General features: G+C 34.3%; 2 protein-coding genes across 4 annotated transcripts in view; one reads left to right on the plus strand and one right to left on the minus strand.

Annotated features, from left to right (window-relative positions):
* LOC139085803 (putative leucine-rich repeat-containing protein DDB_G0290503) overlaps window positions 1-25017 on the plus strand; it is a 72380-nt gene extending 47363 nt beyond the window's left edge. For all 3 annotated transcript variants that reach the window (XM_070633963.1, XM_070633961.1, XM_070633962.1), the window contains 7 exons: window positions 693-2891; window positions 3721-3904; window positions 19971-20656; window positions 20941-21112; window positions 21178-21339; window positions 21412-21552; window positions 21613-25017. In XM_070633963.1, coding sequence (XP_070490064.1) covers window positions 859-2891; window positions 3721-3904; window positions 19971-20656; window positions 20941-21112; window positions 21178-21339; window positions 21412-21552; window positions 21613-21825 — 3591 coding nt within the window. In that variant the 5' untranslated portion in view covers window positions 693-858 and the 3' untranslated portion in view covers window positions 21826-25017. The remainder of the gene's footprint in view (window positions 1-692; window positions 2892-3720; window positions 3905-19970; window positions 20657-20940; window positions 21113-21177; window positions 21340-21411; window positions 21553-21612) is intronic.
* Window positions 8792-17872, minus strand: LOC139085876 (uncharacterized). The gene is made up of 15 exons (XM_070634057.1): window positions 17382-17872; window positions 17068-17314; window positions 16912-17007; window positions 16342-16845; window positions 16070-16284; window positions 15731-16011; window positions 13907-13929; window positions 12248-12522; window positions 10719-10815; window positions 10418-10582; window positions 10310-10355; window positions 9934-10249; window positions 9623-9710; window positions 9413-9541; window positions 8792-9346 (listed from the first exon to the last, which is right to left on the minus strand). Exons 1-15 carry the CDS (start codon window positions 17679-17681, stop codon window positions 8877-8879), a joined length of 3252 nt encoding a protein of 1083 aa, XP_070490158.1. The 5' UTR covers window positions 17682-17872; the 3' UTR covers window positions 8792-8876.
* Window positions 25018-25729: the final 712 nt, after the last annotated feature.

Here is a 25729-nt window from a genome sequence, read left to right on the forward strand (position 1 = left end):
CGGAAATCTACTATTTTGCTATGAAGAGGAAGGAAGATTTACTCATGATCTTGTTCAAAGTGTCATGATCAGGGAATGTTGTTTTATGGTGGATTAGAGCTACTCTTTTGATGGCACTACTGACAGTTGTAACTTCCACTGCATATGATTCGAAAAAGAACAAGTAAAAATATCGGTACTCAAGTATCGAACCTCTAATCGTAGGGATGACCAAGAGTACATATTAATTTTCGGAGTGCCATTTTCACATTGAGCTACTTCAAGGTACTAATGTTGGGTTAAGTATGTTCCCTTATGTTCAAATAAGAGTTCAACCAATTTGAAGTAAATCCACTCAACCTCCAACTCCAAGAATTCTAGAATCAAAAATTAATAATGTCAAATTTCAAATACATAAATCCAAGAACATTCACTACATAATTTCATTGACATTAAAATCATCATAAACATGTCTCCATGGTGATTAGTTTACAATATCAATAAATCTACACAATCTAATTACATTACTTGACATTTAATTTATTGTCATATCCGATGTCATTCTTACTATAAATTGCATTTTCACACATAATATTCCTCCATCTTTTCCATCTCCAATGACACAATTTGTAGAACTTCAACTTGTAAGACATTAAACTTGTGAAATATAAAATGTCAAATTGAATAATTTTTTATTTTATTTTTTATTTTAGATCTTCAATAATGGTTAACAACAATAGCATGCCACAACAATAGGAAGGAGGAGAAACAAAGCAGATTGAAAATACGACCAAAGAATTTTTTTAAGCGGAATTAAAAAGAACTGAAGGAAAAAAATCATAAAAATAAAATTGAAAGAAAAATCAAAGAAAGAAAAAAATGGAAATGAACGAGCAAGACGACGCCAATAAAACGCTCACAAATGACACAGAAACAGAAACAGCAACAACAACGATCTCATCAATAAATACAACCGATAATGACAGTTTAAAGACATCAAATGATTTGACAATAGAGAACAATTCTGAAGAGTTAATCAACAATCAACATGACAGTAATGTCGATGCTGACATATTAGTCAATAAAGTGCCAGTTGAAGATGAAAATGTTATTATAAATCCAATAAAGGCTGCAAATAATGATGGAAGTGATAGCGGTGTGGAAATAATATCAGTTACTAATAATGTTCTACAGCGTGCACTGTCAAGTAATAGTGGTGGATATACGAGCAGTTGTGGTGGCCTTGAAGATAATATAGGACCTGTGTCATGTAATTCAAGTATGATTAGTTATTGTTCTGATACGTGCGATAAGACAAATAATACCGTATTGCCAAATGACTGTTATGCTAGTGAAGGTGGCAGTGAATCATCATCAATTACAGGCGATCCAACAATCAGAAAATTGAGTTCAAGTGTAAAGAAGAAAATTGGCATGAAAGATGGTTCGACCAATAAATCTCCACGTCGATCAAATGAATCAAATTGTAGTAGTAAGTCATCAAAATCACGTCCGCCGTCAGTAAGTCGCTCACAGTCTTTATCTATTAAATCTGGTCCACCTAATTTAGCGACACGAGAACGTGCTCGATCTAGAGATAAACCAAGAATTGAACCCGTGCCACAACAAAGAAACTTAATGACTACGTCCTTGACACGTTCGATGTCACTTAAAAGACCACCAAAGCCTGACACATTGAGTATTAATAAAGATACAAATAGCTTAAGTCCGCGTGTAAATTTATCAAGAACTCCGTCTCTAACACGTAACAGAACACCACAACAAACGCCAACAAATAAATGTGATGATGGTAGATGGCCATCGATTGGACATCGTAATGCTATATCCACATTGAGAGTTAATAGAATTAATGGAAGTCCAGCAGCAACTCCAACAAATTCAGAAGGTCTCATTATCCGAACCAGAATTGGAAATATTCAACTTGATGGAAAGTCATCAAATTCAACATTTGATAAATATGCGACATTACCACGTCGCCGTAAGGAAAAATCTGTCGAAAATTTAATTCAAGCTGGATCAAGAAGCAGCTCAGTGACACGTAACGGAAATGTAGAACAGCTTCCAAATCGAATGACAAGTTCGGTTGTGCGAAAATTACCAATGTCAAATTCACCTCCCAAAACACTTCCGGCATATCCGAAAATTGCTAAAAAGCCCGTCGTTGTAAAAACAAAAATTTATCATGAAACATCCGTACAAACAGCAATCACAAGTAAGGATGTTGAGGATGCATTTTCGGGTAATCCAAATAACCTTCCACGTATCGATGCCGTTGAAATGATAACCAAAGAAACTCAATCAGACATTCGTGATAAAGAGATGGAGAAGTTAAAAGAACAAATTGAAAAACTTAATGCTGATCATTCACAATTACTGGGTAAATTGAGTGAAAAGAGTCAAATTGTTGCTGAACTAGAGCAAGAGCTACTAAAGGAGAAAGAAGAAAAGTTATCAGCACAGAAAGATTTACAAAACAACACCGAACGTGTCATGAATATGTTGGAAAACTTTCAAGCTGGTCCACGTGAGATTGAGAGTGAGGGCGATAGTTTGTTAGTACTCGAATCACAGCTTGTTATATCCGGTAATGTGCTGGAGAAACAGCAAGAGGAAATAATAAAACTTCAAGGAATTTGTCGAATGCTCCAGAGAGATATGGAAAAGTCATTGAAAGTGCAGGATAATTTAATAAAGCAAAGAAATGAGCTTGAGGAGGAGTCAACGGAACTTCAAGAGTTCCTGCAAGCTGAAAAAATTGCATTTATGGATGCTTTAAAAGAAGCTGAAAATGAAAATAAAATTATGAAGGATAAACTTTTACAAAAGGAATCGGAATTGGAACGACAACAAGAAGAATGTCGCCATTTGGTTAGAATATGTGAGCAGAGGAGGTAAATGATAAAGTTTTTCTTTTTCTTATGCAAATTCTTTTGTAGACTGGTGCATTTTTCTGTTTGGAGTGACTATATAGTCATAAAATTGGCACTTGGACTTGGAGTGTATAAAGAACATGCATTAATATGTATCGAATGTGAATCAGATATGTTGGATGAAGCTTTGTATCAAATTTCAATAGAATCTGGACATTTGATTCAAAAGTTGACCTATTTTCTTTAAAACGTGATTCAATGCATTTGTAAAGGCTTTGGGTGTCATTTAGTCATTTTTAAACTATGTTTCACAATACTCTAGTCCAGTGGTTCTAATTCACATATGTGTATGGCTGAGTATTGACTAAACTGAGTAGAATAATGCGCCAAGCGACGTCTTTTGCAGTCACGGCGCTGTCTGGGCAACTTCGCGTTTAGCTTTTAATATGACGACGTAGTGTTGTCCTACCAAAGATGTTGTGCTGTTTGAGTAAAAAGCACTGCATTAGACAGGTATCCTGGGTGTGTCACTAAAAGATTGAATGACATGAATAATTCCTGTAATGTCACAAAGCACTAATTCTCTATTGATTGTGTCTTGTACAAAAATGTATGAAATCCGCGGATATAATTTAATAATTCTCTACTCCAGAGAATTTGTACATTTCCATACTAAACATGTCTTGATTTAATTGAAACACACCCTTTAGCCTGCAATCAAATATTATACATCCAACTAAATGACATCGTAATTCGACTCCTGTCTCCAGAAGGAAAAATGCTTCCGCTTCACACCTTTTTAGATTTGCATATCATTTAATCACTTCCTCCTTTTTTATCTTCCTAACAGACAAGAATATCTTGGAATGCAAGCCAAATACAATGCCCTTGAAGGTCGCAGCAAAGATATATTAATGTCGCAAGGATCCGCAGTGTCTGGCGCAAATGTTGCTCTCGTTAGTTTGCATAATCGTATAGAGCATCTTGTAGAGCAGTTGATTTCAAGTTATAGCATTTCCGAGCAGGACTTGGAGGTATGTTAAAGATCATAATTTATTCTTTATTATTATATACTTTATATCTAACCATAATGTGCCTGTCGTAACGTTGTATGAATGCTTCGTAATTATGTTTTGTCTGTTAACAATGGAAGTTGAAGTATATTTGAGGAATTCCTTTAACAATTTGCTCAACTGTAAATAATATTCTAACAAGCTTTGATGCAAAAAAATATGAAATTTCATTGCCAAATTTTTAAATGTTTACGTACCATACATGACACAACACTCATAATAGAATCTTCTCACAAGAGCATTTACAGTAATGATGAGCTTAACATACTTGAAACGTGCTATGTGAGTGAGGAAAATGCTATATCATCAACAGCACCCATCATTTATTCACCTTTTTGCATCAATTTTTCATTTTTTGAATAATTTTCATTCATACAATCGTTCTTATGCTTTTACTTTCGTTGATGAAGAAGAATTGGCAGTAATGTGTATTTTGCGTGGTAACTATGTTACATGTGGGATGTTATATAATGCTGTAATGATGATAATGATGATGAAATGGATTTATCTAAAATAGAAATCTTGAATAATTTACGGTAATTTTTCTTTAAAATGAGGAAGAAGTTTGACATTTTAGTTATTAAAATCGTATTGTAAACTGTTGACGTAAAGGATCTGGGTGGTGTGATTTTAGCTGTCCACAAGAGCAATTGGTGCTAAATTTCATGTAAAAATTGACTAAAATCCGTCGTCAAGGCTTCATCGCTTCTTACCGTCAATGTGATAATGAAGCAGCACCTTAGTAAATCGATTGGGCTGTGCTCTGTAATGTTTGAATATTAGGCAAACCACTAGCCAAGCAAATTGATGCCAGTTGGCTCTTGGTAGGAATCGAACTCTTTACAAGTCCTTACAAGAGAATAAATTAACGATTTAGGGTTAATTGTCTAAGCAATCAGCCATTGAAGTCTTAATTCTTCGTACATGCAGATTCGCTAACACATCACTTCCTAGATTTCACTTTGTTACAACACCAAGTATAATTTCTTACTATTTAGTAAACGCAACATCACCACGTGATCCCAACTTCTTCAATCTTTACAAAACATCTTATTAGCAGCACTGTCTCAATATTAATTTTAACTTATTCAACATCCATAAAAGAAGACAATTTTTCAAACGTTAATTTGAAGAAGAAACAGTCGTTCAATTTCCGACTAAATATACACATTAAAATCCAATGATGCAAGACGCAATGTTTTTCTGCAAAATATTTTTTCATTTATATCATTACAGTCAACAGCTGTACAAAAAAATTGTTATTTTTGAAACAAAAACTTCCTGTTTGCTTCTTCTCCAATTTTGTGCCCGAGCAGCACAATGCGGGGATCCGGGGTTTTTCGTTGTAAAAATTGATTGAATTAAGACGTCAGGGTAAGTTCGCGTCTTACCGTTGATATTCAAACTCCTCGCCTGTAGGGTGGCAACCCCACAAACAGGCTAGGTATAGTCGGGGCATGCTATGTAATGTTGGGAGTATTAATCAAACCAACAGCTAAGGAAATTGATGCCAGTGGGCTCTTGGTAGGAATCGAAGTGGGAGCCCGTATCAGACAGGATTATCAGAGTAAGACTACTTATGAAGTATAAGAAGCTTACAATTATTCAGTGCTACGCTCCCACTGAAGACAAGGAAATGACGGTTAAGGGTTAAGAAGCTTTTTATAGTCAACTTGACCAGACCCTGGCTAAGGTTCCGAAGCAAGATATGGTATTGCTGTTGGGAGATTTCAATGCCAAAGTAGGTGATTCAAATGAAGATGTTGAGCAATCAGACTAGGGGTGCGAAATTGGAGAGCTACTTATTGGACTATGTGGAAGTCACAACTTGGTGGTTGGTGGCACTCTGTTCCCTCATAAGAATTGCCACAAAGTCGTACGAATCGACGCGACCAGAACCAGATTGATCACATCTGCATCAGCCGGAAATGGAGCAAAGCACTGCTGGATGTCCGCAATTGGAGCCGATGTTGGATCCGATCACCACCTAATAATCGGGAAGCTTAGGTTCTATTTTAAGCGTGTAAAGAAGATCGCTCAGACAAGAAAGAAGTTTTGCCTCACAAAACTCAAGTCTACTGCAGCCAGATCCCGATTTGTCGCCAAAATGAAGGAAAGTATCTCGAATGGCGATAACAACTCTATCGACGGAAAATGGAGGCAAATCAAAGATTGTAAGTGCCTGCGATAGTGAGTTAGGGAAAAAGCAAAACAAGCGTGAGGACTACATTCGTGAGAGCACCTGGAATACCATTGATCAAAGGAAGGAAGTACATGTGGAGCTCCTGAATTGGTGAGTCGAGAGCTACCGAATTGAATAAGCAATACTCAGTGTTGAATAAGAGAGTCAAAAGGCAAATAAGAAACGACTCGACATTTAAATGAACTCGCAGAAAGAGCACAAGCAGCGTCAGACTCTGGAAATATGAAGGACCTTTATTGCACCATAAAAGAGCTTGGTGTTCAGGCAGGAAAGAAGCAAGTACCAATCAAGTCAAAAGATGGAAAAGTATTAGTCACCATCGATGAACAAGCAGCCAGATGGAAAGAGCATTTCGAGGAAGTGTTAAATGTGCAACGTGATGGCATATGTGTGGAAGAGGTTGCAAACCCACCGTCTTTGCCAGTAGACATTCGACCTCCTACAAAGAAGGAAATTATCGATGCTGTAAGAAGACTGAAGAACGGCAAAGCTGCAGGAATGGATGAGATACCAGCTGAAGTCCTCAAAGCTGATGTAAATGCTACCGCAAGCATACTTAAGCCACTATTTGACGAGATATGGTCACTAGAGCAATATCCCGAAGACTGGAAGGAGGGTTTAATTATTAAACTTCCTAAGAAAGGAGATTTGAGTTGCTGCAATAACTGGAGAGGAATAACACTCCTGTCAGTTGTAAGTAAAGTGTTTATGTCTGTGATACTGCAGAGGTTAATGGAACCAATCGAAACGAGATTGAGGAAGGAGCAGGCAGGCTTTCGTCCATATAGATCGTGCATCGATCAAATTAGCACATTGAGGATCATCGTAGAGCAGTCAGTCGAGTGGCAATCAGCACTTTACCTCGTTTTTGTAGACTACGAGAAGGCATTCGACTCAATAGATCGGGAGTGCATCTGGACTGAACTTCGAAATTTAGGAGTTCCCGAGAAGCTCATAAGGCTGATACGTGAAGCTTATAATGGATTTAGATGCAGAGTGTTGCACGATGGGGTACAATCAGAGTCGTTTGTGTCACTAACTGGAGTCAGACAAGGAGATCTACTGTCACCATTACTTTTCCTAATTATTATGGACAAAGTAATGCGTTCGGCGACGAGAGGAAAGCCAAGAGGAATCGTTTGGTCATTAAATGATCGTCTGGAAGACTTGGACTACGCCGATGACGCGTGTTTGTTGGCACATACCCATCAGGACATGCAAGGGAAGCTCAGAGATCTCGAATTAGAATCAGCAAAAGTGGGCCTTGTCATCAACGTCAAAAAGACGGAAGAGATTCGAGTCAACGCGAGGAACAATAGCCCATTGATTATCGGTGGACAAGTCGTAAACCGAGTTGAGCATTTTACGTATCTCGGCAGTAACATCTCAGCAGATGGCGGTACGAAGAAGGACGTGGATCAGAGGATACAGAAGGCGAGAGGTGCATTTATGAGACTCTCGAACATATGGAAATCCACCATCATAAGCAAGTCACTGAAGATGAAGATCTTTAATGCATGTGTCAAGTCGGTGCTGCTTTATGGATGCGAGACGTGGCTTGTAACTACAAATATACAACAAAAGTTACGGGTTTTTGTGAATCGCTGCTATAGACATATACTCAGAGTATGGTGGACTGGTGATCCACTTGATTGGCCGTCAAACCAAGTACTGCTGCAAAGAGCTGGTCAGGAAGACATTAATCGGGAAGTCCTCAAACGAAAGTATGGATGGATAGGACACACGCTACGAAAACGAAACACTAGAGAATGTGTCGTAAATGGGATTGAAACACAAACCTGTTTCACCGCGCTTGGATGGAATCCACAAGGAAAGAGACGCCCTGGTGCTCCAAAGGCAACTTGGCGTAGAACAGTAATGCGGGAATGTCAATTAGATGTCAAAACAGAGAATTTATACAAGCTTTGTGATGTGGCCAGTAACAGAGTCAGATGGAAGGCCTTTTGTAATAACCTAGGCTCCAAGTCGGAGCATGGTTCCAGTAAGTAAGTAAGTTACCGTTGATACGGCGACGTAGCCAAGTGAACTTGATGTGCAGCTCGGGGAGGACATGTCTGCTGCTGTTTTTAAAGTAGAAAATAAGAAGAAATTTTAAAGGTTGAATGTGCTGAAATATGCAACAAAATAGAACTTGATGATGCGAATCCAGAAACATTTTATTCTTTACTGGATGACTGCACATAAAGCCATTAAAATTACCACAAATTTGACCAAAAACTTCTCAACTCTATTTCAGTTCTAATTTTTTGATTAAATTTTTTTATCCTTTAAAAAAATCAGAAAAACCAACAAATTTTTTTTCATTTTTTTCATCCTTCTTTTTTGCCTTCCTCACACAAAACCACAAAAAAAATAATTTTTTAACTCAATAAAAATCTTTGAAAAATAAAATAAATAAATTACTCAGGTGCACTTGATACGGTAAGTTAATGGGATAAAATTCCCTTAAAAGCTTTTTATATTCTGTGTGTGTTTTTTATGTGTGGCTTGCATTGTCTCGAGAGTGGCTTCACATGAGAGTGAAAATTTAATTGTGTATAGTACAGATTACATTTATGCATGATAATTAAGCTCTTGGGGAATTTATATGAAAAGAGGAATTAAATAAGGAACAAAATTGCATGTAAATTACATTGAATTGTCTTTTATTACTACAGATCTAGTTTCATAGCACATAATGTACATTTCCTTAAAAATAGGAAATTCCTGTTATCTTGTAAGTCGTTCCTCATCATGTCGGTTAAATTTCTCATTAAAATTCTTATCCAATTTTTTACTCTTTAAGTCCATTCCATTGTCAGCCTTTTGTTCCTCCTCAACTGGCTTATTCCATGGCTGTAATGTTGAATCACTAAATAATATATAAATTATTCCACATGTAATTTGCATAGTTGCACAAATCAGAAAGACATATTTCCATGGCTCAACATTATGCTGTCGACCACTTGTCAGATAACCAACAATCATTGGTGATATGAAACCCGAAAATGTACTAAATGTTGAGTTGATTCCAAGCGAGACACCAGCAAAGTTTGGTGAAATGTCAACGACAGATGCTAAAGCACCACTGCTTACAGAACCATGCAGCATCAATGATATTGTTAATAATAATACGGCTATAAAAACATCACAGCCTGAAAAGGCTAACCCAATTACGAAAAATCCATTCAATATTAAACCTGTAATTAATCATAAAAAGAGATTCATTTCCGTGCCTCAATCTGACTGATAATTAATGAGCTTACATATAAATGATGCCATTTTTCTCACATTTGTTCTCGACATTTTATTTGTTGACAAAAGATAATCAGAGAATGTTGATACGATGAGTGAAAATATGACACGCAATAGATGTGGAAAGCCTGATAGGACTCCTATTATTAACCGAGAAAATGTCCTCATTAATTAATGATGAAAGTTAATTAAATGATTGATTAATTACAAGTCTTTCTTACCTGTCATTTCAATTCCCCAACCATGTACGAAACGGAAGTATGTTGGTGCTTGTGCAATTAATGTGAACAGACCCCAAACGCCACCCCACTGTGGGTGAGAAAAAAATTATTAGATTATGAAATAATTTGGGATCCGCTGAACAAGAAAGAGATTTTTTCTCGATTTTTCACGTACATCATGCAGTCTGACACGCGTCAACCTGAATTTCTTATTCCTTATTTACATTTTCTCAAAATAAAATGCCATGTTTGACTAGACCAACGATAACAGTCAAGTGACTAGATTATGATCTTTGTAAACAATTGCGTACCTGAGCAACAATATTCATCCACATTGGAACTGATGTGAGAATTGCTTTCCATGGAGTTTTGTATTTTGGCTTTTCACCTCGTACCACTGATGATCCTAGTGACTGTAAAATGTAAAGCTTTTCTTTCTCGTGAATTCTTGGATGACTTTCTGGTGAGTCGTAGACAAAGTATTGCCATAGAATGTACCAGATTGTACCGACTATACCGCAAAAGTGGAAGACATTTTCCCACGATGTGTTTTGCATTATAAATCCAAAAATTGGGTAGCAAATTGAAACTCCGATTGATGAGCCGATATAAGCTGTCACGAATTTACTAGATTGGAGATATTTTGAATTGATAAATCAGCACAGGCTTATTAGCTTCAGTTCTTACCTTCTCTCATTCGGTGGAATCCATCTGCCGACCAAATGACTCATAGCTGTAAATTCAATTCACTAATGCATTAGAAGAATATACAATGACAATATTAAATGTCAATACCTGGCCATGCCGCACCAGCCACAAAACCTTGAACTAGTCTCAACCAAAATAGTGCATAAAAATTCCAGTATGCCGCAATTGGCACTAGCATGCATGTTATACAGCCAAAAAAGTTTGAAAATCCAAAAATGAGCTTCGTTCCGAATTTTTGCGCCAAAATTCCACCTTATCATTGTTATTTTGATGAAACAGCCAGACAGTCAGCAACAAGACATGAATATGTAAAATAATTAATTATTATAATGCATTACATAAGCTACTTGAAAGGTACTGAATAGAAAAGACATAAAACCAGTCATACCTGGCAGTTGTGTAGCAAAATGGAGTGTAAAGAACGCAGCTAGAACTTCAGCTTGTGTTTTTGCATCCCATTTGAATCCATCACGTTCATACTCGACCTTGTTTTTGATGTGAATACAGAGAAAGATATCAAATGAGATGATAAGAATAGAGAAAATATGCAAGAAACTAGTAGGAAATGTTGTTTTGATGTTGATGACCGAGAGGCGTTTTATACATTTTTTTTGAGTAGTTATCAGTAACTTAGATTAAATGTTGTTTATTTTGATCGATTGACAGAAGGCTTAAGAATTAGATTGATTAATGATTTTAATTCGATAATACAAAATTTTTCGATTAATTTTTGATATCTAAAGTGTTTATACCTTGGTACGGAATTAAGTTATTCCAAAAACGGAGAATGACTGTTTGATGGTTTTAGTGATATGCAGCGAAAGAAAATATTTGAATTGCATTAGAAAGTTTGGAAGAAATTTACTGACGGTGGTCAAGTGGTTGGTTGGTTGGGAATTGAAATGATTTCTTGAACAAGAATTCGACAGTGGCTTAGAGCTAATTACAGTTTAAGTCAGTGATGGGCAACCTTTGTGCAGCGGCACATCAGTGTGACCTCAAATAGTTTTGAAAATGCCATGAACCTTATCTAATGTGCTGTTTCGGTCAGTACTAAGGTGTAACGAAAAATTAATGGATGTCCATCACTGGTTTAACTAATGAAGGTTCGCCAAACCATCGCACTCAAGTGTAGACATACACAGTTCATAGTAGGATTCGAATCATTCTGTTAATGACTTTACTGTCTTTTGCTTACAATGAGAAGCTGTGAGCTACATTTTCAGTGCATATAATTCGAAAAAGGAAGAAAATTCGAAATGTTAACAATTTCCCATGCTGAGTCTCGAACCCCTGATTGCTGGAATGATTAAGTCTCGAAAAACGTACCAACCGCTACGCTATCAAGTGACTTCAACTCACTTGAGATTTATAGTAAACTTGATTTAAAGACGGTTCTTAATTCAGCAGTTCCAAAGGCTATTGAATCATTAAAACATTCTTAGGTTCAATATATCAGTTGAGTGTTAATTCCAATTTTATTTGTTTACAACTTCAAAGTAAAAGCCTTGTGGACTTATCGCTTTAAGTGTATTATCCAAGTATTATCCTCACAAAGATAACAAACATATAATTTACAACTTATTTACAAAGTGCTAAACTCGTGTGGATTCTGATTTTTATTTCCGCGTTTCAAGCGAGTTGCAAGAGATATAATAAAATCCATGCATGTAAACAACTAAACAGCTAATGAGCATAGATCTATGTGCATTTAATAAGCTGAAAATCTAGTTTGAAAGTTGACATTCAAGAAATTCTTTCTGGACGTGCACATGAAGAACGAAACGTATATCCAGATGTGTTTTTGGTCATCGAACTTTTGTTCCAAACTAGTTTATCACATTATATTACTGACCTAAATATTAATCATCTGGTCTGTATAATTATCATTATTAGTATTCAATTAACACAACTTACGCCAAAATAATCAAGAATTCGCTTCTCATATGAGATGAATTTATCACTATGGGCAAGCATTAAGCTTTCATTTTTGGACATTGTGATGTTTGTTGAAAAGCACTCAGAAGATGTCACCGCCTTACTTTTATATTCCGGTGAAATCATGTCCACTATTGCTATATTTATGTTAATTCTAATCATGTAATTCATGGCGAATCCAATAAATGTCAGGTACCACAACACACTTCGGGCTTTAATCCCAACATCATCCTCGTTTATTTTTTCCTGCATTTTTTAACTGTTCCTTATAAATAAATAATACTAAACCGTACTTAAGCAATTACAGCCGTTTTAAACTAAGGAGTAAGTCTAACTGAATCGAAAAAAACTCGGCTCACAACTTATAGCTGAGTATATGTTTTTTTTTTTGTTCTCAATAGCCAGCTATAAAAACTTGTTTAAATCTGAAGCATTTTTTTATTCTCTCTTTCTCTTACTTTATGCTTTATCTATCCTCTCGCGAGTTATTGCTTGCACCAATATTGCTCAGCTGTGCGAACTTGATGAGCTTTTAAGATATTTAAATTTATGCATTTTTTAAATTGATTAGAAATTTTGTAATTTAATGATTTATTGGCTGTGAAATTTATGTTGAAGAGTGTTGGTTTGTAACAGTGGTGGGTAACCTTTGTGCCGCGACACACTAGTGATACGGTAAAATTAAATGCCTTGAATTGTGTGTTACGTGCAGCTTTGGTCGAGGCTTATCACTAACGTGTGCCGCGAAAAATGAAAGGTTGTGCACCACTGGTTTACGATTTGTTGTTGGAAGTGATTATACAGTTTGAAATATTCAGCTTCGAATTCTTTTCTCTTAATTCACTTGACTTGGGGTTTTTACAAGCCTTTCAATTTAAAATCTCGTGATTCTTGCTTTACTGCTTGTTTATCCTTTCACTTTTGACTGCTTATCCTTAACTTTTTGTAATTGACCTTTTGGTATTGACTTGGCACTTGATAATTTTGCATTTAACAATTAAAACTTCGATGATGCAACTTTGAAAGTAAACTAAGACTTCCAATTTCACGCAAATAATTAAATAATTTAAATTAGTTCCGACAACTTTTTAACATTTTTTAAATACTTTGAATTTTTCCAGAAACTTTCTTTCGTTTTCACAAACACAAAGAACTCTGATTCGTACCTGCAACCTTCATAATTCATTGGAATTCCTAGAATTCCACGCCCTTTATTTTAACAATTCGCGCCAATTCAACAGCTTTTGATCTCAACACATTTCAACTCAAACCGTCTCTATTTGCATCAAAAACACAACTGATACTTTCAAAATATTGTTGTTAATATTTTATTAAGCACAAGTGGAGGTAGTTATTCGACGAATGGCAGTATAGCCATTGCTCAGACACTCAATATCGCCATTCTCAATTCATATGAATGAATAGTGAATATTGTACAATTTTTACACATTTTTGTGAGTGTCTGAGCCTTGGATATTGCTTTAAATCGTTAAAAATCGTAGCCACAAGATATTTTAATAATTTTTATTATCGCTGAATTTTTAATTGTTTTGCTTTACATTAAAAACAGATGATTAAGTCATTTTGAAGTTGAAGGATTGTGGTATGATGAACTTTATTGTTGTAATTTTATATTACCTACATAAATCTGTCCCATATAGCTTGATAATGAAAAATTAAAAAAGTGAAATTATTGCGGAAAAGTGTAAATTGCTCGATCATCTGTTATCGTTTAACTTACGTGAGGTAGAGCGTAAAAGTGTTTATTGAGAAATTTACATTGTTGACGGAACTGTTGTTTTTGGAATTTGGATATTCAAACGTGTTGATGAGTTTATTTTTAGATCAAATCTAATAGGGTTTCTTAAGTTGTTGTTCTTGCTATAATTTTATAATTTTCGCCATAGAAATGTTGGTTACCCTTCTGGATTATTGAATTGTAATTCTATACGCATTCCCATGATATATTACCCTAGACCAATCTTTCCAAATTTGTAGCACTTAAACAGTCCTACAGTTTTTTTAATGCGCAGAGCTGCGCAGTTTTTAGATGCGTAATATTGCGCATCCCATTTTTAAAACCTGTAATTGACTACACGTGAAAGTAAGCTTCTAAAAAAATATCTTCTTTCTGAGAAAATGCACATCTTTTTTTTGCCGAATGATCACCACAAATGAAACAAGAATTTTTTATGATTTTGGGAATCACATCTGAATATTTCGTTGTAAAAACTATTATGGAATTTAATAACTAAATGATCATTTATTTGTTTTGATGATGACTCATACAAAGTTCTCTGATCAAATAACATTAGTTAATTATCACGTGGTTATTTTTCTTGTTTTATGAGGAATAACGAACAGGAATATAAAAGTTAGGAATGATTACTGTTGCTCTAGTAGTTCTTAGTTCTTGACAAATTGAATTACATTGATTAAGATTGATTAAAATCGAATAGATTCGACAAGACTTTACCTTTTTAAGCACTTTTGAACTGGACTTGAGAAGCATTAATGAAGAAGGCTCCATCACAGGGCTTTTAAGGCTTCGCCATAGTTTTTTACTAACACCAAATGGTAGCCGCTTCCTTATGTTGTCTATATGACTACCAAATAGTCTTAAATATAATGCTTGAAGGGCCCAGCCTTATTAGCTGGAGGCACTGCGATTATTAATCTGTAGTAACAGTTTTAAACCTTCAGTTTACAGTGAGATCCGAACCACTTGCTTTAAAAGCTTCATAATAAAGTATTCTTCATTTGTGTCGCTCGGGGTTATGAATTAAATTCTTTATCTAAGTATCACATAGCAAAGTGTATCATTGTCAAGATTACAATACACATCTATTTGATTTTGTATAAGCCGGTTAAGTTCTGATTTACAATGACTCCAAACCAAGACAAGTTCAATGTACAAGTGATCTCGTGCTTCTGTGTAAACTGTTTTCAAATCCAATAACCATACGCAAATTAATAAAATCAATCATAATTTAATACTTAATTAACAATGTAATTTATTAAGGTACTATTCGAAATTTGGTATCATAGTTAGATTTTTTTGGTTGACATTTTTGTTAATATTAAGGCAGCAATGGATAAATAGGCTTAGACATAGATTACGTTGGAGGTTAACGAATAAGGAACAATGGGATTTTCGGATTTCAATTGCTTAAGCCAGATTTATCCCCCTACCTGTACTTAATAAGTGAACGACCCTAATCTTTAACATCTAAGAATAAATCAACAATACTTAACTGATCTATATTAATATTCTATTGCAATGAAATAACAAATTATAGGACATAACTGAACATTCTTTGTTCCTTATCTCGGATGTTGTAAAACCTTAAAAATTCACTTCTGACTTTTGTAAACAACAAACATGAAAAATAGGTCTATTGATTCAATCTCAACGTCGTCTCTCACAAAATAAATAGACGGAACCATAACTCAACTTCTTACTATATGTCCTTCTCATTTTCACACCTACTTTCATCCAAATTTTGATCCGTTGATGCTCTACGAGCAGTTTCATAGCTTAAACTTAAAAGTTGTTTCCTTAAATCTTGGGTGATTTCAGGTGCTTCAGTTTGGTTGACTTTTGGCTTATTCCATGGCTGCGTAGTTCCATCATTGAATAGAATGTAAATAATTCCACATACAATCATAATTACTGCAGTTAGTTCGAAGATGTGCTGCCATGCAGTAGTTGTTTGATTGTTTTTGGTTAATTCCCCAACGATCTAAAAGAGAATCAAATTAGCAATCAACTGCTTGATGGATAATGACATATCCACTTACCATAGGTGACACAAATCCAGAACATATAGCAACCGTACTTGTGATCCCTAATAAAATTCCAGAATAGTTGGGGCTGTTATCAATCATTCCGGCTAAGACACCTGATGATACAGCACCATGTAAAGCAAGTGAAATAGATAAGAATGTCACAGCCATGATGATATTACATCCAGAATAAGCAAGTCCAAGACAAAACAGTCCGTTGAATATCAAATCTGAAAATTAATTTTTAATTTTTACTTGAAATAATTTACACAATTTTATCAACTTACGGAATAAAGTAGCAAACTTCCTGACACGTTCACGTGACATTTTATTGTGCGTCAGCAGATAGTCACCAAACATCGAGAACATAAATGAGAATAAAGTCCTCAATAAATGTGGAATTCCTGATAAAATTCCAGTCATTTCAACACTCCATCCATGAATGAAACGGAAGTATGTTGGACTTTGTGTCAATAATGTGAAAAGACCCCAAATTCCACCGATTTGTGCAATAGCAGCAATCCACGTTGATCGTGATTTCAAAATTGGTATCCATGGAATTTCCCGTTCCTTCTTCTGATTTTCATCTCGAATGACGGATGAGCCAAGGACTTCAAGAATGTAACCCTTTTCTGCTGGATGAATGCGAGGATGTTCTTCTGGACTGTCATAGACATTGTATTGCCATAAAATAAACCAGATTGTACCGACTACAAAGCATGTATGAAAGACCCATTCCCATGATGAGATTTTAATGATGTAACCAAAAATTGGATATGCTATTGCGGTTCCTGGAATTTGTTTTTGGGAATAGAATTAGATTCTAAAGTATTCCAAGAATTATTTCTGTGACTTACCAATAGAAGATCCCAAATAAGCAGTCACAAATCGACTCCTTTCATTTCCAGGTATCCAAAGTCCCACAAGATGGTGCATTGCTGGCCACGCGAGACCTATTATCAAATCAATAATTCAATCAATTCAGTTTATATTCCGCATTAACATTTCATTACCAGTGAATATTCCAGATATCACTCTGACAGCTATGAGTGCATGATAATCCAAATAGCTGATAAGTGGAGTAATGAAACAAAGCACGCATGAGATATAATTGGAATATCCAAAAATGAATTTTGTTCCATATTTTGATGCTAAAATTCCGCCTGGAATTTGTGATGCCCAATGAAGCCAATAGAATGATCCAAGGAATGTTGCCTGCTTTCGTTCGTCCCATTTAAATCCATCACGTTCATATTCAATCTGAATGAGTCAATTTATCATATTGTTTGAATTTTTTGACACAATCTTGACATGCTTGTTATCTTACCTCAAAAAAGTCCAAAAGCCTTCGTTCTATTGAGGTGTATCTTCTACTTCTATCATTCTCTACAGTTGCTAAGCCTGTATGATCACTAGATGTAGTATTAAGTATGACATCACTAAAACATTCTGGTTCCACACTTTCATTTTTCTTATAATTCATGTCAATCATGTCCACAATTGCAATATTAACATTAATACGGATTATATAGTTTACAGCAAATCCAAAGAATGTCATGTACCATAGTACTGTTCGTGCCTTAACACCTTCCGTTTTCTCTTCAACAAGTTTCGGTGCCACGACCATTTTTTTCTTTCCTGCTTATGCTGTTTATCCTATATCCAGCAAAATTCTGACAGCAACTGAAAACTCCTGACGAGATGTTTTTGAACTTACTTCCTCAAAAATTATGATGTGAAAAGCATGTTGTGGGAGAAGATAAGACGATGATTACCAGAAAACAGTTTAATGATCTTCAAATATTTTCCTACCTTTAAGTAAAAAAGAAATAATAACAGACAACAGTTGTGATGATAACAATTTCGACTAGTTAATTTATTTTATATTCTCGGTAGTGATAAGAAGACTCAAACTTTTTGTCATATTTTACTCTTTTTTTTTGGTTTGATGAGAATTGTTTGTGCCTTTATCTGCTACCGGAATATTAATTGTCATTGCGTGATAAATTTTAGAAAGAGCATTTATGAGAGTAATGCTTCATTTAATTTCAGCTATTTGTAGACTATAGAATAGAGTTGAATTTTTTATTATCGCATTCACACCGTAGACAGTAGGAAAAATATTGAAATTTATTCATAGCTTTAGTCGTGTTTAAGTGCTTTTTTTAAAAAGATTTATTGCTCGACGAGATGAATCTTTGGAGTGTATCTAATTTTTAGAAGAGAATTGAAAGATAAACTACTGATATTATTACATTGTAGTGCTGAATATTTGAAAAAGGTTAATTGAATTTATCTAGTCGTCTTACCATAGAAGGAAGTTGAATTGAATTTAATTATTTTAGAGATTCTTTTAATTTGCGTGAAAAGCATGTGGCTTAGACGAGGATTAAGCCTTACCACCTTGAGTATGACTGCCACTTTTCAGACGAGGTGGTTAGGATACGCTCTTAATCCATCCTTTAACGTCCTTATTCCGGCGCATACCTTGATCGCTAACGGTGTTTTTAGCGATATCAGTGAATACTTCGAAAATGTATTCACTTGACATTTAAAAAGCTTCGGAGTCAGACTTTGGCTTACAAATTCCTATTTCGAACGAGATATTTGAGGGTAACTGATTGTCTTTGGAAGTTAAAAGAGACACTTTTTATGTTCCTAAACGGTACGATTTGTTATTGATTTTGCCAATTAATGGCTTGAAATCAGCCATTACAGAGCTTTTATTTCATCATCACGACTTTTTCCCATTTAATCCTTAACACAATCACGTTGTTGTGAATGTGCTGATATGATCTAGTTTTACAGAAAGGGCTGGGAGCTTTCCAGAATTTTTTAAAAGGATGGGAATCAAGACATTGCGACTCAAAATTATTCTATTGGATATAAAGACAAACTTCCTTAAAAAAGAATCTTTCAGCTCTTCCTTAGGAGGGAAGGAGAAGTAGGAGTGGTAACAAGTTTGAAAATTGTTTCTATGGATCCCAAAAATTCCAAATTCCAATAATCCTCAAAAAAGAGTCTTGTTTTTCTCGGAAGAGTTTTTTTTTAAACGAAGTGTTCCAGTCCCTAAACTTCTTATGAATACGCTTCAAATAGGGAGTAGGATACAACTTGCGTTCGCATTTAAGAAGGATGGGGTCTACGATTTCGTCTTTGTAATATAATCCACTCACCTAAAACAATCAACTTTTAGCTTATGGTTTTCAAAATATTTAATCACTATTGTTCACCTTAATAAGTTCACTTAACTGCTATTCGATTGCATTTAAATTAAAAAAAAAAACTAATTATAAATATTATAAAATGAAATTTTTCCTAGTGCATTGACGGGTCATTCACTTATTACGTTACGCAAAAAACTAAGTTTTAACTCTTCTCTCTCTCGTTCCCTATCATAAAATGTTCGTCAAATGCTTTTTGAGATGTAATAAAATCGTAGTCAACCCCAGCTGACGTAACAAGTGAACGACCCCCTTTACACATTTTGATTTATATTATAATCAATTCCATTTGTTAAAACTTATCAAATTCGTGGGAAAGACTTAATTGAACATAACAATTGAACAATCTTTTTTGTGCTTTAAATATTTGCTGTGCTCTTACCTTATAGTTCAAGTTACAGAAGCAAACTAAAGTTTAATATTTAGAACATTTTTACATTATTTGATTTGTGAATGAATTTTTTGCGTATTGTAGTAAATTAGAGATGATTACATCACGGTATGGATATGAGATTTATACTAGTCACTTCCTGATTGTTGCTAAGCTTTTGTTTTTGCATGTTACAGAGAATTTCAATTGATATTAATGGATATTAAGACTAACCATTTCTTACTAAATTCGATAGTCTAGAATCCATAGAATAGACATAATTCCACTAAATCCAACCTCAACTTTTTCATCTAATCCACAGGATATAGTTTTCTTCAATGATGCCTACACCAATTCATCAAGCAGTGGTGATGGAAGTCCTGATTTTGAAACAGCAAAATCATCATCAGGCGATAAGTCACCACAACGTAATCAATCGTTCCTTGCAGCTGTCATCAATGCCATAAAAAATGCAACATCAAGTAAACAAAATCAAAATCAATCATCAAATAACAATAATAAATGTCGGGATGTTGAAGACGACGACTCAACAGAAATGCTCGATTCCGAAACGGAACCATGTTTAATGATGGAAAATGTCCTCGAAGATGTCCAAATGCCTGACTCACATTCACATAATCTCGTCTCAACATCACAAATTATGTTGTCACAAATTGAGATTCCATCGGAAGTATTAAAAAGCTCTATGCATGACTATCGTGAATGCTCATTCGATAATTTATCACAAGCCATTGCTAATCGTCAACAAATTGAGATGCAAACAAATGCAATGGCACATAGACGACATAACTCTGAGAGAAATAGTACATCGGATGACATAAGTCAGGAATCATGTGCAGATGTACAATCGATTGGTGAATATTGTACAGCACAATCTATCGTCGATCAAGTCATTGAAGTTGACAATTCCATTACAAAATTACTGAAAGTCCTTCGAATAATACAGATGGATAATGATAATTGCATTCAGGAGTTGGTTACAGACAAGTAAGATTGATTAGGATATTAATGGTAGTTGGTGGTGTGGATTGTGTTTATGGAGGGGTTTTAAGAATTGATTCTTGTGATTCAATGTGCATTTTATGTCAGGAGATCTTAAATGGTCCGAATTGAATCTTAACTGATAAATCAGAGACCATAATTGGAAGCTGCCTTGAATCTTCAACTTCAATACCAAAAATCCTCAAAAAACACAATTTCCTTCAACCTTTTAACTCAATCATCCACAGCACTTAAATACTAATTAAATCTCATCATCCATTTCATTTCAGAAATAAGATCCAAGTCAGTAAAGAAGAAACCATCGAGAAACTTACAGAATGGGAGATGATAAATCAGAAATTAAAAGGAGATTTAAAGGATGCTACACAGCAGTTAATTGTGAAGGGAAATGAGCTCGTAAATTGCAAGACAGAATTGCAAAGACATCGTCAGGAGATTGATGTAAGTTGCAGGAAATGGATGATAATTAATGCTCTTAATTCATTTTTATTGTTGTCTCATTTTAGAGACTTAATCAAGACATTTGTAGTCTCAGCACGTTATGTGCCGAGAGAAATGAGAAGAAAATTGACAAGGATGAGATTCTTACAAAATTAAAAGTGTGGCAGGAGACTGGTAATTTGCCGGAAGATGAGATTGTTTCACATGTTGTATCTGCTTGTAATGAGGTGAGTTTGTGCTGATTTAAGAGTTAGTACCGTTGATTAATGAAGAAATTTGTTACAAATTTTCCATCTTAGGTTCCAATTCTGAAAGAGAAGTTACGCGAGAAGGAACGTCAATTGACTGAAATTTCAAATAGTACTGTGATGAATGGCGGTTGGCATCAAGCAATTACAGAAGCTAAACGACAATATGATGCCATTGATGGCGCTCTTGAGGTAGCTTAAGAAACTCAGTTCCTCAAATTACCAAAAATTAATTTTCAAATTCCTTTCTAGACTCTTCACAGCATCCAAAACATCGTCAAAGACTGTCCAGAGTTGACAAAACTCCAACGTGACTTGGAAGAGACAAACTTCAATACAATCAGCACATTGCCATTGGGTCATTTGAGCTTATCAAATGGAAATTTAGTTACAGCTGATTTGAATGCAAATGAATCATCACTAAATGATAGTGGAAATGCACAAATCATTGACTCGGCTGCTTGAGATTAAAATTTAAAGTTTTTTCAATTTGTGATGACTCATGATTGGCTATGTGTAAATGATTAATGAAGAATATATTTTAATGAAAATTAAACGTATTAAAAAAAAAAAAAATCAATACTTTGTCATGTTCTTCAAGTATTTATTGTCATTTTAATATGCAGGATGGGATTTTGTGGAACTTTTTCGAATATTTTGAAGTTTTTTGCATTCGAACAAATTTGAGATTTTTAATTTTATTAGATTCTAAGAGTTGAAACGGATATTGGATGAAGCCAGATGAAATCTGTGCAGACTTTAAGGTTTCAAACAGAGTTGGTAGGACTTCAGAAGTTAGACTTCCAAGTTTGACTTCACTAAAGTCCTCCAAACTCTGATTTGCAGATGATTAATGACCAAAAAGTCCATCTGTAGACTTAGGTTTATATCACATACGTACTAAGGGTTGTTGAGACCGAGATAAAGAGACTTAGACTTTAAAGACTTAGGTCTCGACAAATCTCGTGACTTCGGAGAAATCTTGAACTGTCTCGCACGAGGTCTTGGTCGTCTGAGCCTCAATCTCTCAAAATTTGTCGAAAACAAGACTTCGGGGAACTCCAATACGTACACAGAAATGACTACTAAATTGCAACAAAGCTTGGAATTATTGAAAAAGTTCTACAACTCCTTCTGCTTATCTTATCGTCTCTCTTACAACTTAATATATTAACAAGAACAAACAAAAAATTAAAGGAATCAAACAAACCCACCCGCATGTGATGATTTTTTTCGTATTTTTTTTTATTTTCAAAATTTACAATAATTGTGATTTTCAAAAATTTACATCATCAAAACATTTAATTTAAGGCATTTATCTCCTTCTGTCTTTGATTTTCTATTTACTTCATTTCTTAAAAATCTTCAAAATCGTTAAATATTTTTGGAATATAAACAAACATTCAAACTACTTTTAAGGAATTTCACTGCAACTTATATTAAAAATATTCAGTAAGTTTAGAATAAATCAAGTGAAGTTAACTCTGTGGTCGTAATAATTGAATGACATCAAGATTATTTGACATTAGACTACATTGGATGATGCTTGGACTTGCTACAGTCAAATTACAGGCCTAAATTGCCAGAATTCACTGAATTATTTACAAATTTTAAGTGTTTTCCTAATAAGAACTTGGGGAGTATTCGGAAATCACGTAATGTTGAAGATTGCCTCTTCCCTTACCGTAACCCCATCACCTCCTACGCCCTAAACGCCACGTAGTCTCTAGGGTTTGGCCAAGAACCGCAGACTTGCATTTCAGATGCACAGGCCATCAGTTTTCGGCAGTATATTATAGTTTGTCCAAGGCTTCAGGTTAGCATTAGGCTTGCATGTTTTGTCTACAGACCTGCGATGTTGGACGAGCCCTAGTAATTTCCGATCGTTATCTTGCAAAATTATTAATTTGACGACTGTAACTCACCAGATATCCACATCCTACAATTATTAAAAGACCCCGATTGGACAAAAATACGTTCCAACTAGTTGATGGCAAGTCAATGTCTATTTCTAGTCCTCGCAGAGACAGATGTGTCACATACCACAGAGTAGCCATCTCTTGACAAAAAACCATTCAAGCATACATGTACTAAAATATCCAAAAATTTCGTTCTTCTAATAATATAAATGTCATGACTGAAATTTCTATAAAATGGAAATTTTTCTATTGTCGAATGATGTTAAAAATGGCAAATGGAATTGAATTTGATTTATAAACAATTAATTATTATGAATTAGGCAGCATTAGGTATCGATTGATTAAAAAAAAATATTCTAAAAATTGAAATTATCGTCCAGAAATTCTTCAATTTCTTAGTTCAAAAAAGGAATAAAAATTATCGAATAAATATAAACAAGCAGCACCTTTCCGTACTGGAAAATATGCTTAAAATGTTGTTAATGACGCTGTAAAATTTTTTTTCGTAAAATTGCGTCCAAAATGTCATTTAAATTTGCTTTTATTTTTAAAGACTGAACAATGCATAAAATATAAAGAAGGAATTGCTGAAGAATTAATAGAAAAATAAAAAATAATGTTTGTTAATGGATATTGAGACAATGGCATGGTTTTAATGCTTTTTTTTTTGCAGAGTTGTTGTCTGGGAAGGTTGAGTGCTTTACTTAGAGAATTGGAACTTGGTAAAATTGGTCAAAATCATCGTCCATGGCCACGGCAATTTCGTGTCTACGGCTGCATAGTTGTGCCCTAACAAACAAGTTGTGCCCTAACAAACAAGTTGTGCAGTTCAGGATGAGTTCTTCAATCTTAATTTGAGACCAAGATCAAGACATCCCAGTCCCAGTCTAGAGATTTTTCGATACAAAGACTTTGAAGAATTAACTTCTCCATCTCGATCTTGATTACGAATTCGCTCATGGTCACTAATTCAGTTCTGGTCACAGATTCGGTTCTTGGCACTGGCTCAGTTCTGGTCACTAACTCGGTCCTGGTCTTGGTCTCGATAATTCGTTAGAACTGAGACTTCGAGAAACCCTTACCAGCTTATGTACTTTAATGCTTTTGGATGATTAAAAAGTCTGTGACCCAATAGCTCTCTCTCGGTTGCTTATAATCATTGTCATACCTCTGGTACATTAGTACAGTCGATACAACCTCGGGACACTTAAGCACCTTTTCCCAGACAATAAACCTGAATTTAAAATTGTTTTGCTTTCTTTTTAAAATCAAAATGTGCCCTTTTGTAGCATATAAAAATAATTTGTAATTGCGATTTTGCGAACGAAAAACACAAAAAAAAAGTTTTCAACTTTATAAAAAAAAAATGCGAACGAGCTTGAAAATTCCTATTTTTATGTTCCATTAATTTTATGTAACGCCATTAGAGCTTTTTTTTTTTTCAAATGTCAATTGTTTATTTTACCTTTTTTTGTATATAAAAATACTCAATTTGAGTAAATAAATTGAGGAATTGGAAGTTGAAGAAGGAAAAAAAATCTTAGGACTTAAAGATTGAAAAAAAGGATCAAAAGAAGATCAAAATTGAGAATTATTTTATGTATAGCTAGATTGATCTTAATTTTTGAAACTGAAGGTGTTGTCGAAATTTAAAAAAAATAAATTTTCAAATTGTCAAAATTTTAAAATTTCAAAATTTCAACATCATAACAAAGATCAAAGACTAAATTTCGGCTTGTTTTTAATCAAAGCAGAATCGCCTTGTTTAATACAATAATTAAGTGAAATTTTCTTTTAATTACATTTTTAAACCTAAGTCTGTCCTTTTTAACACCTTTTTCTAATTTAAACTTTCCTTTTTTGCCATAAATATTTAAGATCCTTACTCTTTTTTGTGACGTTTAAGAAAATTATTTACTTCTTCATCATCTTTATAAATTTGAATTGTAGACATTAAATTGTAAATATTATAAGGAACCGAGAGTTTCTGTTTTTGAGATTCTTAATTTTTTTAATTGTTTGTTAAAAGTTTAATTTTTTTTTGAATGATTTGAAACATTTAAATTAATTTTAAGGATAATCAAAAGAAAATTCAATAAAGAAAATTTAAATTAAAATTTGAGGAATTGATAATTTTAATATTAATCTAACTTTCAGTTCATTTAATTCTTAAATGTGTCAATCATTATCCATAATCTACAGCTACAATATAAAATTCATGCAATGAATGTTTTTTGATTTAAAGTGCTTAAAAAACTATAGTTATGGTAAGTGTAATAAATTACAATGTAGTGAAGATGTAATGCGTGAAGAGTCCAGTCTTCACCATATATTGTGTAACGTAACTTTATAATTTGAAATATACACATCAAAATTTACACATCATTATGTAAAATTGTTTCAATTGATTTATTTTTGTAATATTATATTTTATGAATTGTTCTTAAGAA

Source organism: Chironomus tepperi, unplaced genomic scaffold (genome assembly GCF_022539635.2).
Source record: "Chironomus tepperi strain 1889 unplaced genomic scaffold, CSIRO-AGI_Ctep_v1 contig_84, whole genome shotgun sequence".
NCBI lineage: Eukaryota > Metazoa > Arthropoda > Insecta > Diptera > Chironomidae > Chironomus > Chironomus tepperi.

Excerpts from the sequence above, each read along its gene's own strand:
- LOC139085876 (XM_070634057.1), bottom strand. The coding sequence starts at position 17,681 with ATGGTCGTGGCACCGAAACTTGTTGAAGAGAAAACGGAAGGTGTTAAG. Across the intron at positions 17,315-17,381 it reads GGCTTTTGGACTTTTTTGAG|ATTGAATATGAACGTGATGG; the intron begins GTAAGATAACAA and ends TGACTCATTCAG. Across the intron at positions 10,356-10,417 it reads GGCTGGTGCGGCATGGCCAG|CTATGAGTCATTTGGTCGGC; the intron begins GTATTGACATTT and ends TTGAATTTACAG.